A 12328-nucleotide genomic window follows, 5' to 3' on the forward strand; every position below is an offset into this window, starting at 1 on the left:
AAGATGGCTCCCCCTTGAATGGACATACCAAGATGAAACCTGTATGTGGAATTTACACCTGCTATTTTTTCTGGGCTTATCCAAAACTCAGAATCTATAGATTGAGACTTCCTGACTTCAAGCTTGATGCTTAACAAAAGAAGACTACAGAAGCCAGCTCATCATAAGTAGCTGTGAATAGACCATCCATTCATCCATCCAATTCCCACATCCATGCTCCATTGTATATCAATAGCTTCTAGCTTTAAATGATTCTGGGCGGACTAATCGAAGTATTTGATCAGGTGAGCGTCAGATAACAAATCCTTTACTCCAAGAGCCAGAGAGAAACCGGTTTAAATAGAACACTGATTGCAGGAACAGCAGCAGAAAATGGCAGTACATCTATGCCTTTTAAAAAGCCTGGAGACTACAATATTTTACAGTCTCCTAGCCTGTTCCCTTTTCAAGTCCACCAATGCAGACACATGACCTCCTGGTAAAAAAAAACCTACAAGTAACTACCTTCAAGATCTGCTGAACAATTAAGGAGCATATATATTATGAAGAAAAATCCCAAGAAAGTGGCTCATTTTAAATATTGGTACAAAGAACCACTATTAACATTCCCTTGGTCCATTCAATCTATGTCTCATTAAAGTGCAGATGGTCTTGTGAGGAGATGCATTAACTTGGCAAAATCATTGAAATGTGAAAGAAACTTGAAATTAGCAGTTCAAAACCAAAGAATGCTGGAGATTGCAAATTACTTGCAATTATTTTTTAAAGGGGCTGCAGATGTGAGACTCACTTCCAATAAGTTGCCTTGGGTGGACTTCTCCATACCTGCTAGCAGTGGGCATGATAGGAGGCAGATGGTTCACAATGGTCGCAATTATCTGCTCAGCCCGCCAACAGTGGGCCACATTTCCTGCCAATGGTCGTCGGGGAGCTCATTGTAATACATCAGCATCTCATTAAAAGGCCATCCCATCAGGCTCTGGACCCCTCGCCAGATCGCCCGTCCATGTCAGTGGGAAAGCACATCAACATGTTTCACAACAGCACATGGGCAACCAGCACTTGGCAGCCTTCATATTGGGGGAATTGGAGGTGAGTGAACAGCAATGTTCTGCAGAGCTCGGCAGGGTCACCTGCTGCTGTGCAAGCTTCATGGGTGCCAGGATGAAGTGTTGTCCAGGCCCGGAGGTGACTGTAGTCGTGGAGGGCAGTGTCCGGGGGGCAACTGCTGCTTGGCCCTGGAGGCAACTGTACTCTGGGTGGGAAGGGAGGGAACAGGCTGGTGTCCGGGGGCAACTGCTGCCCTGGTGTTGGATCCCACACCCAAGCAACCGAGGTGGGGGGCAGGATAGGTGAGGGAAGTAGTTACACATTAGGGACACCTGTACAAACTGACCATTCCTCTGCAACTGAGGCAGTTCAGGCACAGCCACAGTGATATGATTGGGGTTGGGCTCCTAGCCCTTCCACCTGAACAACCAATGCGGAGGCACCAATGTGCCACCAAGCCCTCCAGACCTTTCCCCCCACTACCTCAGCACAGACAGCAAGTCTACAACCACTTTACTGGACCACAGAGCAGTCGGACTGCACATATTGTACAATCTCCTCACCAATGCTGGCCATGTAGTAGTCACTGTTGGTGGTGCTCACAGCCCCCTGCAATCTCAGTATCCTGGTTAGGAGCTGTCTCCCCCATCTCACAGACTGACCAGTACAGCCATGCAGCACACTCATCTGTGGCAATCCGAGGGGTGACCAGCACTCTCAGGGAAGTGTTAAGGGGAGGTCACACAGGGCCAGGAAAGGTGCTAAGTACACCCATGCTAACCACATTTCTCTTTCATGCTGCAGGAGGACCACATCAGGATCATGGATCCTGGTGACCTAGCTGTATGTCTGAAGGCTCGAGTGAGATATCTGTTGGACATACTGTTGGAGGCCAAAAATGGCATCAGTGATGGAGTTAAACCCATGCAGCAGTGCAGGAGTGACATCCTGGACCAAAATCTCCATGGTGGCCTAGGCGTGTTGGCCGGTGCGATCACCTCAGCCTGAGGTAGATGGATTCCTCCATCGTACCTTGCAATCTGAGGAGTGCAGCGGACATCCCTTCCTGATGTTCCCGAGCTTGCCTTTGCAGCTCCAACAACTGTGATGTGACAGAGTCCAGAGGATTGTCATCTGACTCGGACTCAACAGGTTCCTGGCCTCCAGCAGCCCTACGAATGCCAGGGACCTGGGAAGTCCCTGCCACCGGCTGCTGTGGATCAGACTGTGCACTGTGCTCACCAGTATGTGTTCCCATGCCAACTCTAGAGCTAGGTCCCTCCGAGGTGTGTGTCTCTGCACTGGTGGAGGGTGTGGATAAGCGCTGTGACAGAGCTTGTAGGGAGATGCAGTCCAGTTCACCTTTGGATGTCCCTTCCAAACTGGCTTGGAGGCCCTGGGTCATGGACTCCATTGGTCTTGTAGTAACGTGCCTGCAGAAGCAAGGGGGGATAATTAGTGCATGGCAGTGGCCTGTGAAAGAGGTCACATCACTCACAGCATGATTAGCTAATGGATGTTGCACTACTGGATTCTCACTTGGTAGAGCAGCGCCGACCTCACCATCAGCACAGGACCAGTCCTGATCCTCGCCAGCCAGCTGGATGGCTCTGTTCTCAAATTTCGCAAGAACCTTGAACTCTGGCGTCCCTTAACCGGTCTGCGACCTTTCACTCCTGTTGTGAGCCAGTTTGTCCTGCATGGATAGAGATGGGGAGAGTGTATCAGGATGCCTGCCAGGCCAGATGATACATGTGCCTGACCTGTGCAAGTGGTGAGTGGTCCCATGGATGGGACGAGGACAACACAGGTGTGTGTGAGAGTGTGAATGGTGATGTCCCTTGAACCGGCAGTGAGCGAGGGCCCTGTGGATGTGTGATGGGTTTATGAGTGAGTTGAGAGTGATGAGAAGAGTGACTTCCAGGTGGAACGAAGGAGATCATTGGCTGTCCTCCACTGAAGGGCGATTGTGCTGACTACCGCTACCACCATCTCCCAAGCTGGGTTAGTGACATCATTGCCCATCCTGCAGCCAGAGTGGGGGTACAGGACATCCCAACGAGCTCCATGGCATCCAGCAGTCGCTCGAGGGACATTTTGTTGAAGCGGCGGGCTGCAATCTTTTTTTCCTTTGTTGGCCATGTCTCCCGGACAACGGTGGTGAGCTGGTGGTGATGAGCAGTGTGCTAGCAGCTGTCTTTTAAACATAGTGGCCAGCATGATGCAACAGCGGGGTGATGGCGGGTGGGCAAATGAGAGGCAGAATTTTCACAGATTTGCACTAAGTGTGGTAGCAGGCAGGCAAAATGGCATCCTACCCGCTGACGGAAACGGCCTGGGAATGCATAAATAATGTGGCAGGTTCAGGACAATACAGCGCAAAAACCCACCATTTCCGTCAGTGGGTAGGACGCCATTTTGCCCGCCTGCTACCGCACTCAGTACAAATCTGTGAAAATTCCGCCCCTTGTGCCAAGTAGTTAGAATTTTCATTTTGGAAACAGAGCATTAGAGAATTTTTTAAAAAATAAATTAACAAAAACATCTTATTTATTGATTCCAAGGCCAGAACTTTTACCTTGTCAGGCAGGCTTGGCAGGGGCGGGTGGGAGCGGTCGGGACCAGGCCATGATTCATGCTGGCGGGCCAATTAAAGCCCACCCAGCGTGAAACAAGCGCTGCAGTGCTGCCTGTATCAGGGGGTGGGGGGGGAGGTGGAGGACGGCGAACAAGCACAGAGCTGCCTCAGGGAAATGAAGATATAAAAAAATTAAAATAATTTAAGATGTTAAAAAATATGTCCCCTCAGCAGGGACATGTTAGAAATTAGTATGAAAATTTTTTGTTTTTTTTAAAAAAATGATGGATCAAAACCTCACCCGCCTGTGGATGAGATAGCGCAAAAAAATGCAAAAGCTGCTTGGCCTTTTCGCCTGCCTGACAACCGTAAGGTTGTCCGGGCAGTGAAAAATTTAATTCAATTAGGTTGTTAATGGCCTTAATAGGCCTTTTAATTATCAGCAGGCACACTGCTGACTCCCGCGTGCGCCAGCCAACCGAAATATTGTGCAATGACGTCGGGATGCTCGCACATCATTTTATGCTCGTTTGGATTGGGCGCACCCCTGCCCAACAAGGTAAAAATTCTGGTCCGAGTATGTGTTAGTGTGTGTGTGTGTGTGTTACCTTATCTACTTAAAGAAGAAATGCCTAAAAAAGTCAACACAAATACAGAAGATAATGTTACTACATGATTGCATCACCTAATAAAGAAGTTAGTAAGAATGGAAAAGGAGCCCCTGAGAATCAAAAAGTACCCCCCAAAAATTAAAGAGGAGCCTTCAAGAAAATCTCACAAAGGGCCCTCCATATGTTGAGACCTGGTTGTAAATTGGGCTTATGTTCCCTGGTGTTTAGAAGAATGAAAGGTGATCCCATTGAAACATTCAAGATTCGGAAGAGACTTGACAGGGTAGACACTGAGAGGTTGTTTCCTCTGGCTGAGCAATCTAGAACATGGGGCGTTGTGGGGGTGGCAGGGAGAAGAGAAAGGACACAGTTTCATGATAAAGGGCCAAGTAGGAATTTCTTCAGACAGTGGTGAAATTTTGAAATTGTCTATCCCAGACAGGTCCCTCAGGGAATTAGGGGATATGGAGAGCACGTGGAAAAGTGGGGTTGAAACCCAAGATTAGCCATAATCATAGTGAATGGTGGAGCAGACTCAGTGGGCCATATGGTCTACTCCTGCTCCTATTTATGTCTTTATGAGAAGTGGCCTTGAATTAATGTCTCATCCACAAGGTGACATGACAGGCATTGCAGTACTCCCTCATTACTACGCAGGATTCTCAGTACTCGCTCAGTACTACGCTAGATTCTCAGTACTCGCTCAGTTCTACGCTGGATTCTCAGTACTCGCTCGGTGCTATGTTGGATTCTCAGTACTCTCTTGGCACTACGCTGGATTCTCACTACCCCCTCAGTACTGCACTGGATTGTCAGCCTAGGTTCTGTGCCTGACTCAAGAAATAGATTTTTTATCAAAAGAAGAAAAGTCAAACCAGAGCAGGGTAGGTGATTCCTTAAAAAATTCTCTGTTAAGCACTCAATCTCGACTGATGGTCATTATAGACTGGCTCAATGTAATTAGGAACTCAAATACAAGACCACAATGTGGCATTTGCAAGGTTATTTTAAAAAAGGCAGTCTATGTCCATGTTTTTCCCTCCTTCTGAAGTTTTCTGTGTTCTTGGCAGGCATATGTTATTTGAAGTTGATTACTGAAACAGATGAAACTTTATGATGCAAGATGTGGAAGTGTAGCATTGTTTATATCATTTGTGCTTTCGGCTGTCTTCCATATACACTTGAGGTTGGGGGTATTGCAAGTAGTTTTTGTGGTCGAGAACCTGTCTTAAAAAAAAAACTATTCTTTGGTATGAAATAAATCGAACATGGATTAAATAGTTCTTGTTTTGCACTCCATGTTTTCTTATTGTGCAGACAGTTATAGTTAATCCAAGCTTCTATAATTATCAATCCTAACAAGTCACCTTTCTATTGAGTGATATGATTTGAGTTGAGCTAAACGTTTAATTAGTTTCTGTGCAATTCACCAAACAAAATTAAGTCCAACACCTATTGATTCAATGGGGCTACGGATTGTCCCACTGCTTTTATGAGAACTTCTGACCATCAGGATTGGTCAGACCTTAACAGATTATCCAATCTTCCTCTTAATTTGCCTTTATGTTAGATTTGAATGTCAAATGTCACTGACCTAGACCGGCTCCCAATCTTGCAATACATCAATTTTTAAAATTCTCATCCTTGTCTTCAAATCCCTCCATGGCCTCACCCCTCCCTTTCTCTGTGAGCTCCTCCAACCCCACAACCCTCCAAGATATCTGCGCTCCTCCAATTCTCTTGAACACCCGTGGTTTTGTTCACCATTGACGGCAGTGTCTTTAGTTGCCTAGACCCCAAGATTTAGAATTCAATCTCTCCACCTCTCTACCTTGCTTTGCTTCTTTAACAATTTCCCTAAAACCTACCTTTTTGATCAAGCTTTTGGTATTCAAGTAACTCAGTGTCAAACGTTGTTTGGTTAGTGGCTCTTTGAAGCACCTTGGGTCATCTTGCTCTGTAAGAGGCACTACATATATGGAAGGTATTGATGTGCTGTGTAAGTAAATTTGATTGTTTCAATTAATTGTCCACTTGGATCGGTGTAGTTAAACAGGTAGGTAGTCAAGAGTGGCAGACACAGAGTGGGTTAGCAGTTCTTTCCAGGAAGTATGTTTCTCTACAACTGGGCTGCACTTTCATTGTCCAACTTACAAGTCATTTGTTCACTTGTTCTACAGAACTCAGGCATTGTGAACCACTCTGGGAAAACACAGGTGATCTGTAGGGCTGGATTTGACCAGCCCTCTAGGGATGGGCTAGGAGGCAGGAGGGGCGAGGGAAGGTGAGGGGTAGTTGGAGTGCCCATCAGCTTTTCACTGCCATGGCATTTTACCGGGAATGGGGAAGGTGGAGGACAGTCTGCTCACCCAGAGGAAAATTGAGCCACTTAAGTGACCAATTAAGGACCTCTTCCCACTGCCACTGGCATTTTACCAGCAGCAGTTCGGCCCTCTGCCGTTTGGGGTGACGGCCCAGTGAACCCCAGTGATTCCCTGAAGGTTCTTGGGAGGAGGTTGGGGGGGGGGGGTAAGACCTCCTACTCGGGCACTCTTCAGCTCACAGGGATGCCCCTGTATCAATGCCAGCCCCCGACAGTCCTCCCACTGCCCCCACCAATCTTCCCCCCTATGTTTCTCCAAGACCTGCCTGACTGGTCCCAGTACTTCCCAGACCCCACTCACCAGGTTGGTCAGGTAACATGCTTCCATGGCATCCTCTACTTCAAGGTGTAACCCCAGCAGTGACTACCAATCCTAGTGACACTGCTGAGACTGCTGAGCTGACGGCCCTCAAATTGGCCAGTAGCTCTGGGGATGGCCAGCCATTCTTTAAAGAGATAGCAGCCCTGACGGCAACCCCCGAAAAATGCAGCCAGGTGTCCTGCAAACTGCCAAGGTAGGGTCACCCCCAGTTTTCCGGCCCATTGTTTCCTATCACGAAGATAAGTTTCAGCCAGTAATCTCCCATTGTCTGTATGCTGGAGAAAGAGAAGGCATTATTGGTGAAATGATTTAGGATACTGCTCAGTCACCTCTTGGGCCTGAGGTTTCACTCAACCCAGATATCTAGGATAAAAGTTTCCTGCCCCGTTCTGCACATTGGATTCTTGAGTTAAAAAAATGTGAGCAACCTCAGTCCAACTCTCAGCACAAAAGAGTTCACCAACTAATACTGCACTAACTGGGACTCATTGAAGAGTCTCTGAAGAAAAGATGAAAATATATTGATGCAGTAAAGAAAACCCCTTCTGGTGTTAAGTTAAAGTATGTGATTAAAACTCAACAGTATTTCAAAGCTGGGTTATATTTTCAGAATTAGGTCCTTCCAAATCAATAATTATCAATTTTTGTAATACAAGTTTGTAGTTATATGGCCAAGCGCAAATCAGTGCTATCAATCATAACAATGCCATTATAACAATGTCCCACAAATGCAACTCATCTCCTTGGCACTTAGGGCTTCCCAATCTCAGTTGGAATATTCCTTCATTTGGGTTGAATTTCCTTCTCTTCCCTGGCCCTGGAACTATTGCATTTTTGCTACCTTTTCCCAATCCATGAGCTACTGCTGTATTACATGTTGCCCTACCATTGCTAACAGGCTCTTAGGAGCTGCATAGTCACCAAGTGCCTGACTTTCCTCTTTTCCTCCTTGACCTTTTCCTGACTTCCGAAAACTGAGCCTGCCTTCGAACCACTTTTGCGCCGAATTTTTGTCTGGAAGAGACGTGGACAGGATTATTGTGCAGTTTGCAACTCCTGAACCCCTTGACCACTCCCCGACCCGAACTGACTTTCCCTCCCAACAACTCTATAACCCCAACCATCCAATCAATCCCAGCCAGACCTGACTACCCACTCACCCACCTGCCACACTACCCACTTGCCACCTCGTCCACCTGCCATCCTCCGGACATTTGCTTCACCCACGGTTTTTTCACAGCTTGACAGTTGCGATGGGTTTATGCACTTTTTATGCACAACTGTGTTTACTCTTAACAATCCCAAAAGGTCCCTTACCTCCCCCAAAGGGTTCCTTACCAAAGGTGTCCTGGGACCCTATCCAAAAGGTTACTTTACATTTCGAAAAGAGTGCCTTGGCTTTCCAAATGAATTCACCGAGTACAGACCTCCTCTTACCTGGCCTAATCTGCACACTCTGGGTTTCATATGCCTGGTCAAACAAAATCCCACTTCAGTGGAGGCAGCTGCTGATTTAACTAGCCAGCTACTTCCATAAACCTCGCATGTGCAAACTCCAGCCCAACACCACTCCTACCCCTGTGAAAATGGAATGTTCAGGGGTGGGACTTAGAATTTCTGGCCATTTCTGGCATTTTTGCCATGACAGAAGCTGGGTCTTTGTCTTTGTCTTCCTGCAGGAAGATATAAAAGACCTCCCAGAGACACTAGACAACCAAGGGACTAACTGAAAGAAATGAGTGTTGGTAAAAAAAACTGGAGAAATTAATGGGACTGAAAGTTGATAAATCCCCTGGGCCAGATGATCTACCTCCCAGTTTGTTGAAAGAGGTGGCAGTAGAGATAGAGGATGCATTGGTGGTCATCTTCCAAAATTCTATAGACGCTGGGAATGGTTTCTGAAAGGAGGGAGAAAGAAAAATGGGAACGACAGACCTGTTAGCCTGACATTAATAGTAGGAAAATGCTAGAATCTGTAATAAAGGATATGATAACTGAATACTTCGAAAATAGTGGATTGGGCAGAGTCAACATAGATTTATGAAAGGCAGATCATGTTTGACAAATATGTTGGGACTTTTTTGAGGACGTGACTCACAGAATAGATAAGGGGAACCAGTGGATGTGGTGTATTTGGATTTTCAGAAAGCTTTTGATAAGGTCCCACACAGGAGGTTAGTAAACAACTTGGGAGCACATGGGATTGGGGTAATATATTGGCGTGGATTGAGAATTGGTTAATGGACAGAAATCAGAGAGTGGGAATAAATGGGTTATTCTCAGGTTGACAGCCTGTCACTAGTGGGGCACCTCAAGGATAGTGCTTGGGCCCCAGCTGTTCACAATGTATATCAATGATTTGGATGTGAGGACCAAATGGAATATTTTTAAGTTTGCTGATGACACAAAACTAGGTGGGAATGTGAGTTGTGAAGAGGTTTCAAGAGGTTTCAAGGGGTTTAGTCTGGCTAAGTGAGTGGGCAAGAACATGGCAGATGGAATATAACATGGAAAAATGTGAAGTTATCCACTTTGGTAGGAAAAACAAATGCAGAGTATTTCTTAGATGGTGAGAAATTGGGAATTATTGATGTCGAATGGAAATTGGGAAGTATTGATGTCGAATGGGACATGGGTGTCCTTGCTCACAAGTCACTGAAAGCTAACATGCAGGTGCAGCAAGCAATTAGGAAGGCAAATGATATGTTGGCCTTCATTTCAAGAGGTTTTGTGTACAGGAGTAAAGATGTTTTGCTGCAGTTGTATAGGGCCTTGGTGAGACCATGCCTGCAGTATTGTGTGAAGTTTTTGCCTCAGAAGAGCTGGCAAGAAATGCAATGCAGGGGAACAGTTTCAGCAGAGCAGCAATGCAGCAATACTTGCCACTCCTCAGAAGATCCTGGCCAATATATACACAACATGTTCATTTTATTATGCTGTCACGTGCCATCATTTTCTCGACCATCACCCATGAGCAGCATCCATTTGCCTTTCCTCAAGCTTCACATGTCATCTGATGCATGATGCATAGAATGCTCTGTCTTTGTTATCTCCAACCTCCTCTGCCTTCTTGGTTCATGGGAACAGAGGACTTGGGAGCAGGATTAAGCCATTTGGCCCTTCAAGCCTGCTCCACCATTTGATAAGATCATGGCTGATCTGATTGTGGTCTCAACTTCCATCCCAACTTCCTGTCTGTCCCCCCATAACCTTGACTCCCTTGTCTATCAAAAATCTACCCAACTTAGCTTGGATAAATTCAATGATCCAGCCTCTACTATTTTATGGGAAAGAATTCCACAGGCTAACAACCCTCTGGGGAGAAAAAAAGTTCTCTTCAGCCCCATTGTCAAAGGGAGACCTCTTATTTTTAAACTGTGTTCCCTAGTTCTAGTCTCCCCTACAAGAGGAAACATCCTCCCAGTATCCACCCTATCAAGTTCCTTCAGGATCTTAGATGTTTTAATCTCTCTCCATTTAAATGGAATACTGCTTTCCTATTCTTCCTGCCAAAGTGGACAATTTCACATTTTCGTACATTATACTCCAACTTTTTGCCCATTGACTTAATCTGTCTATATCCTTTTGTACACTCTTTACCTCTACTTGACAACTTACTTTCCTACCTATCTCGGTGTCATCAGCAAATGTAGCTACTATACATTTGATCCCTTCATCCAAGTCATTGATATAGATTGTCAATAGTTGAAGCCTCAGCAGCACTAATCCCTGTGGCACTCCACTAATTTCAGCTTGCTAACCTATTTTTTCCTGCTATCTGCTTCCTGTTAGCAAACCAATCCTCTACTATGCTAATATGTTACCCCTTACACCATGAGCTCTTATTTTGTGTAGCAACCTTTAATCTGGCACCTTATCAAAAGCCTTTTGGTATTCCAAGTGCACCACATCTACAGGTTCCCCTTTGTCCACATTACTTGTTATTCCCTAAAAGAATTCAAATAAATTAATTAAACGATTTCCTTTTCACAAAACCATGTTGACTCTGCCTGATTCCATTATAATTTTCTAAGTATCCTGCTTTAACTTCTTTAATAATGGATTCTAGCAATGTACCTATGATAATGTTAAGCCAATTGGCCTATAGTTTACTGCTCTTTGGCTCCCTCCTTTCTCGAATAAAGGTGTTACATTTACTATTTTCCAATCCATTTGGGCCCTTCCAGAATTAAGGAATTTTAGAAGGTTATAAACAATGTCTCTGTTATCTCTCCAGCCACTTCTTTTAAATCCCTAGCATGTAGGCCAGCAGGTCGTAGGGACTTGTCAGCTTTTAGGTATAACAGTTTTCCCAGCACCTTTTCCCTGTGATTGTTTTAAGTTCCTCCTTCCCAATCGCCTCTTGATTTTCAAGTATCTTTGGGGAATTCTCTAAGTTTTCTACAGTGAAGACAGACACAAAATATCTGTTCAATGCCTCTGCCATTTCCTTGTTTTCCCTTATTAATTCCCAGACTCACTTTCTAGAGGACCAACACTTACTTTAGCTACACTTTTTCTTTTTAAATACTTGTAGAAATTCATACTAGCACGTTCTTGCACGTTTCCCGTCATGTGAAGTGACATTGGATGGGCAGGTCTTGGGCCATTGTGGTGCCCTGCATGGACTCCTTATCCTCTAAATGTCCATGCCATGCATGATATCTTCCTCCTCAGATCTTCCACCTCCTCATTCTCCTCCTCTTCCTGCTGTTTCTCATCCAAGGAGAGGCTTCCTTCCTCCTCCCCTTAGGTTCCCCTGCTTTGTTGTGCCAAATTTTGGAGCATGCAGAAAGCTAGAATGCAGGACATCCAGGCAGGTGAGTACTTTAGAGCCCTGTCTGAGCAGTTGAGACATCTGAATCGCATCTTGAGCAGTTAAATAACCTGTTCAATCAGAGTCCTTGTATGAAGGAGACTTTTGTTGTACCTTCGCAGGGTGTTTGCCTACAGTTGCCTTTTAGATGTGAGCATCCATATACTCAGAGGATACCCTTATCCCCAAGTATTTATCCATGCAGCTGTGGGAATGGTCAGAACAAATGAGGTGGACCTGATTCCCATAAAATAAACGAGTTCTGGCAACTGCCAGCTAACAGTCGCAGACATGAAAGAACCTTTTGCAATGGTCAAAGGGCAGCTGTACATTCAAAGAGTGGTAGCCCTTTTGGTTAATGTATCAGGGTGCATTTTGTGTGGGAGCCCTTGTCACTGTTAAAAAGTTTGCTTGCAGTCAACCACCTCCTGAACCTGCGGAAAGTCAACTATGGATGCAAACCCTGTTGACCTCTGTTTCTGAGATGCTGTGCTAGTGTCATTAAAGATGAACTGGGCCAGCCTGGTGAAAAGGGCATTGGTCACAGCATTGATACAGCTGACTGGGA

The 12328-nt window shown here is 45.5% G+C and overlaps 1 protein-coding gene across 1 annotated transcript in view; it reads right to left on the reverse strand.

The window, feature by feature from the left end:
- The window catches only part of col9a1b (collagen, type IX, alpha 1b), a 200552-nt gene extending 198926 nt beyond the window's left edge, over positions 1 to 1626 (reverse strand). Inside the window, 2 exon segments of the mRNA XM_041187359.1 lie at positions 1134 to 1255; positions 1568 to 1626. Of these exon segments, the coding sequence (XP_041043293.1) occupies positions 1134 to 1255; positions 1568 to 1626 (181 nt within the window).
- Between the last annotated feature and the right edge of the window lie 10702 nt (positions 1627 to 12328).

The sequence above is a fragment of the Carcharodon carcharias genome, chromosome 5 (assembly GCF_017639515.1).
Source record: "Carcharodon carcharias isolate sCarCar2 chromosome 5, sCarCar2.pri, whole genome shotgun sequence".
Taxonomy (NCBI): domain Eukaryota; kingdom Metazoa; phylum Chordata; class Chondrichthyes; order Lamniformes; family Lamnidae; genus Carcharodon; species Carcharodon carcharias.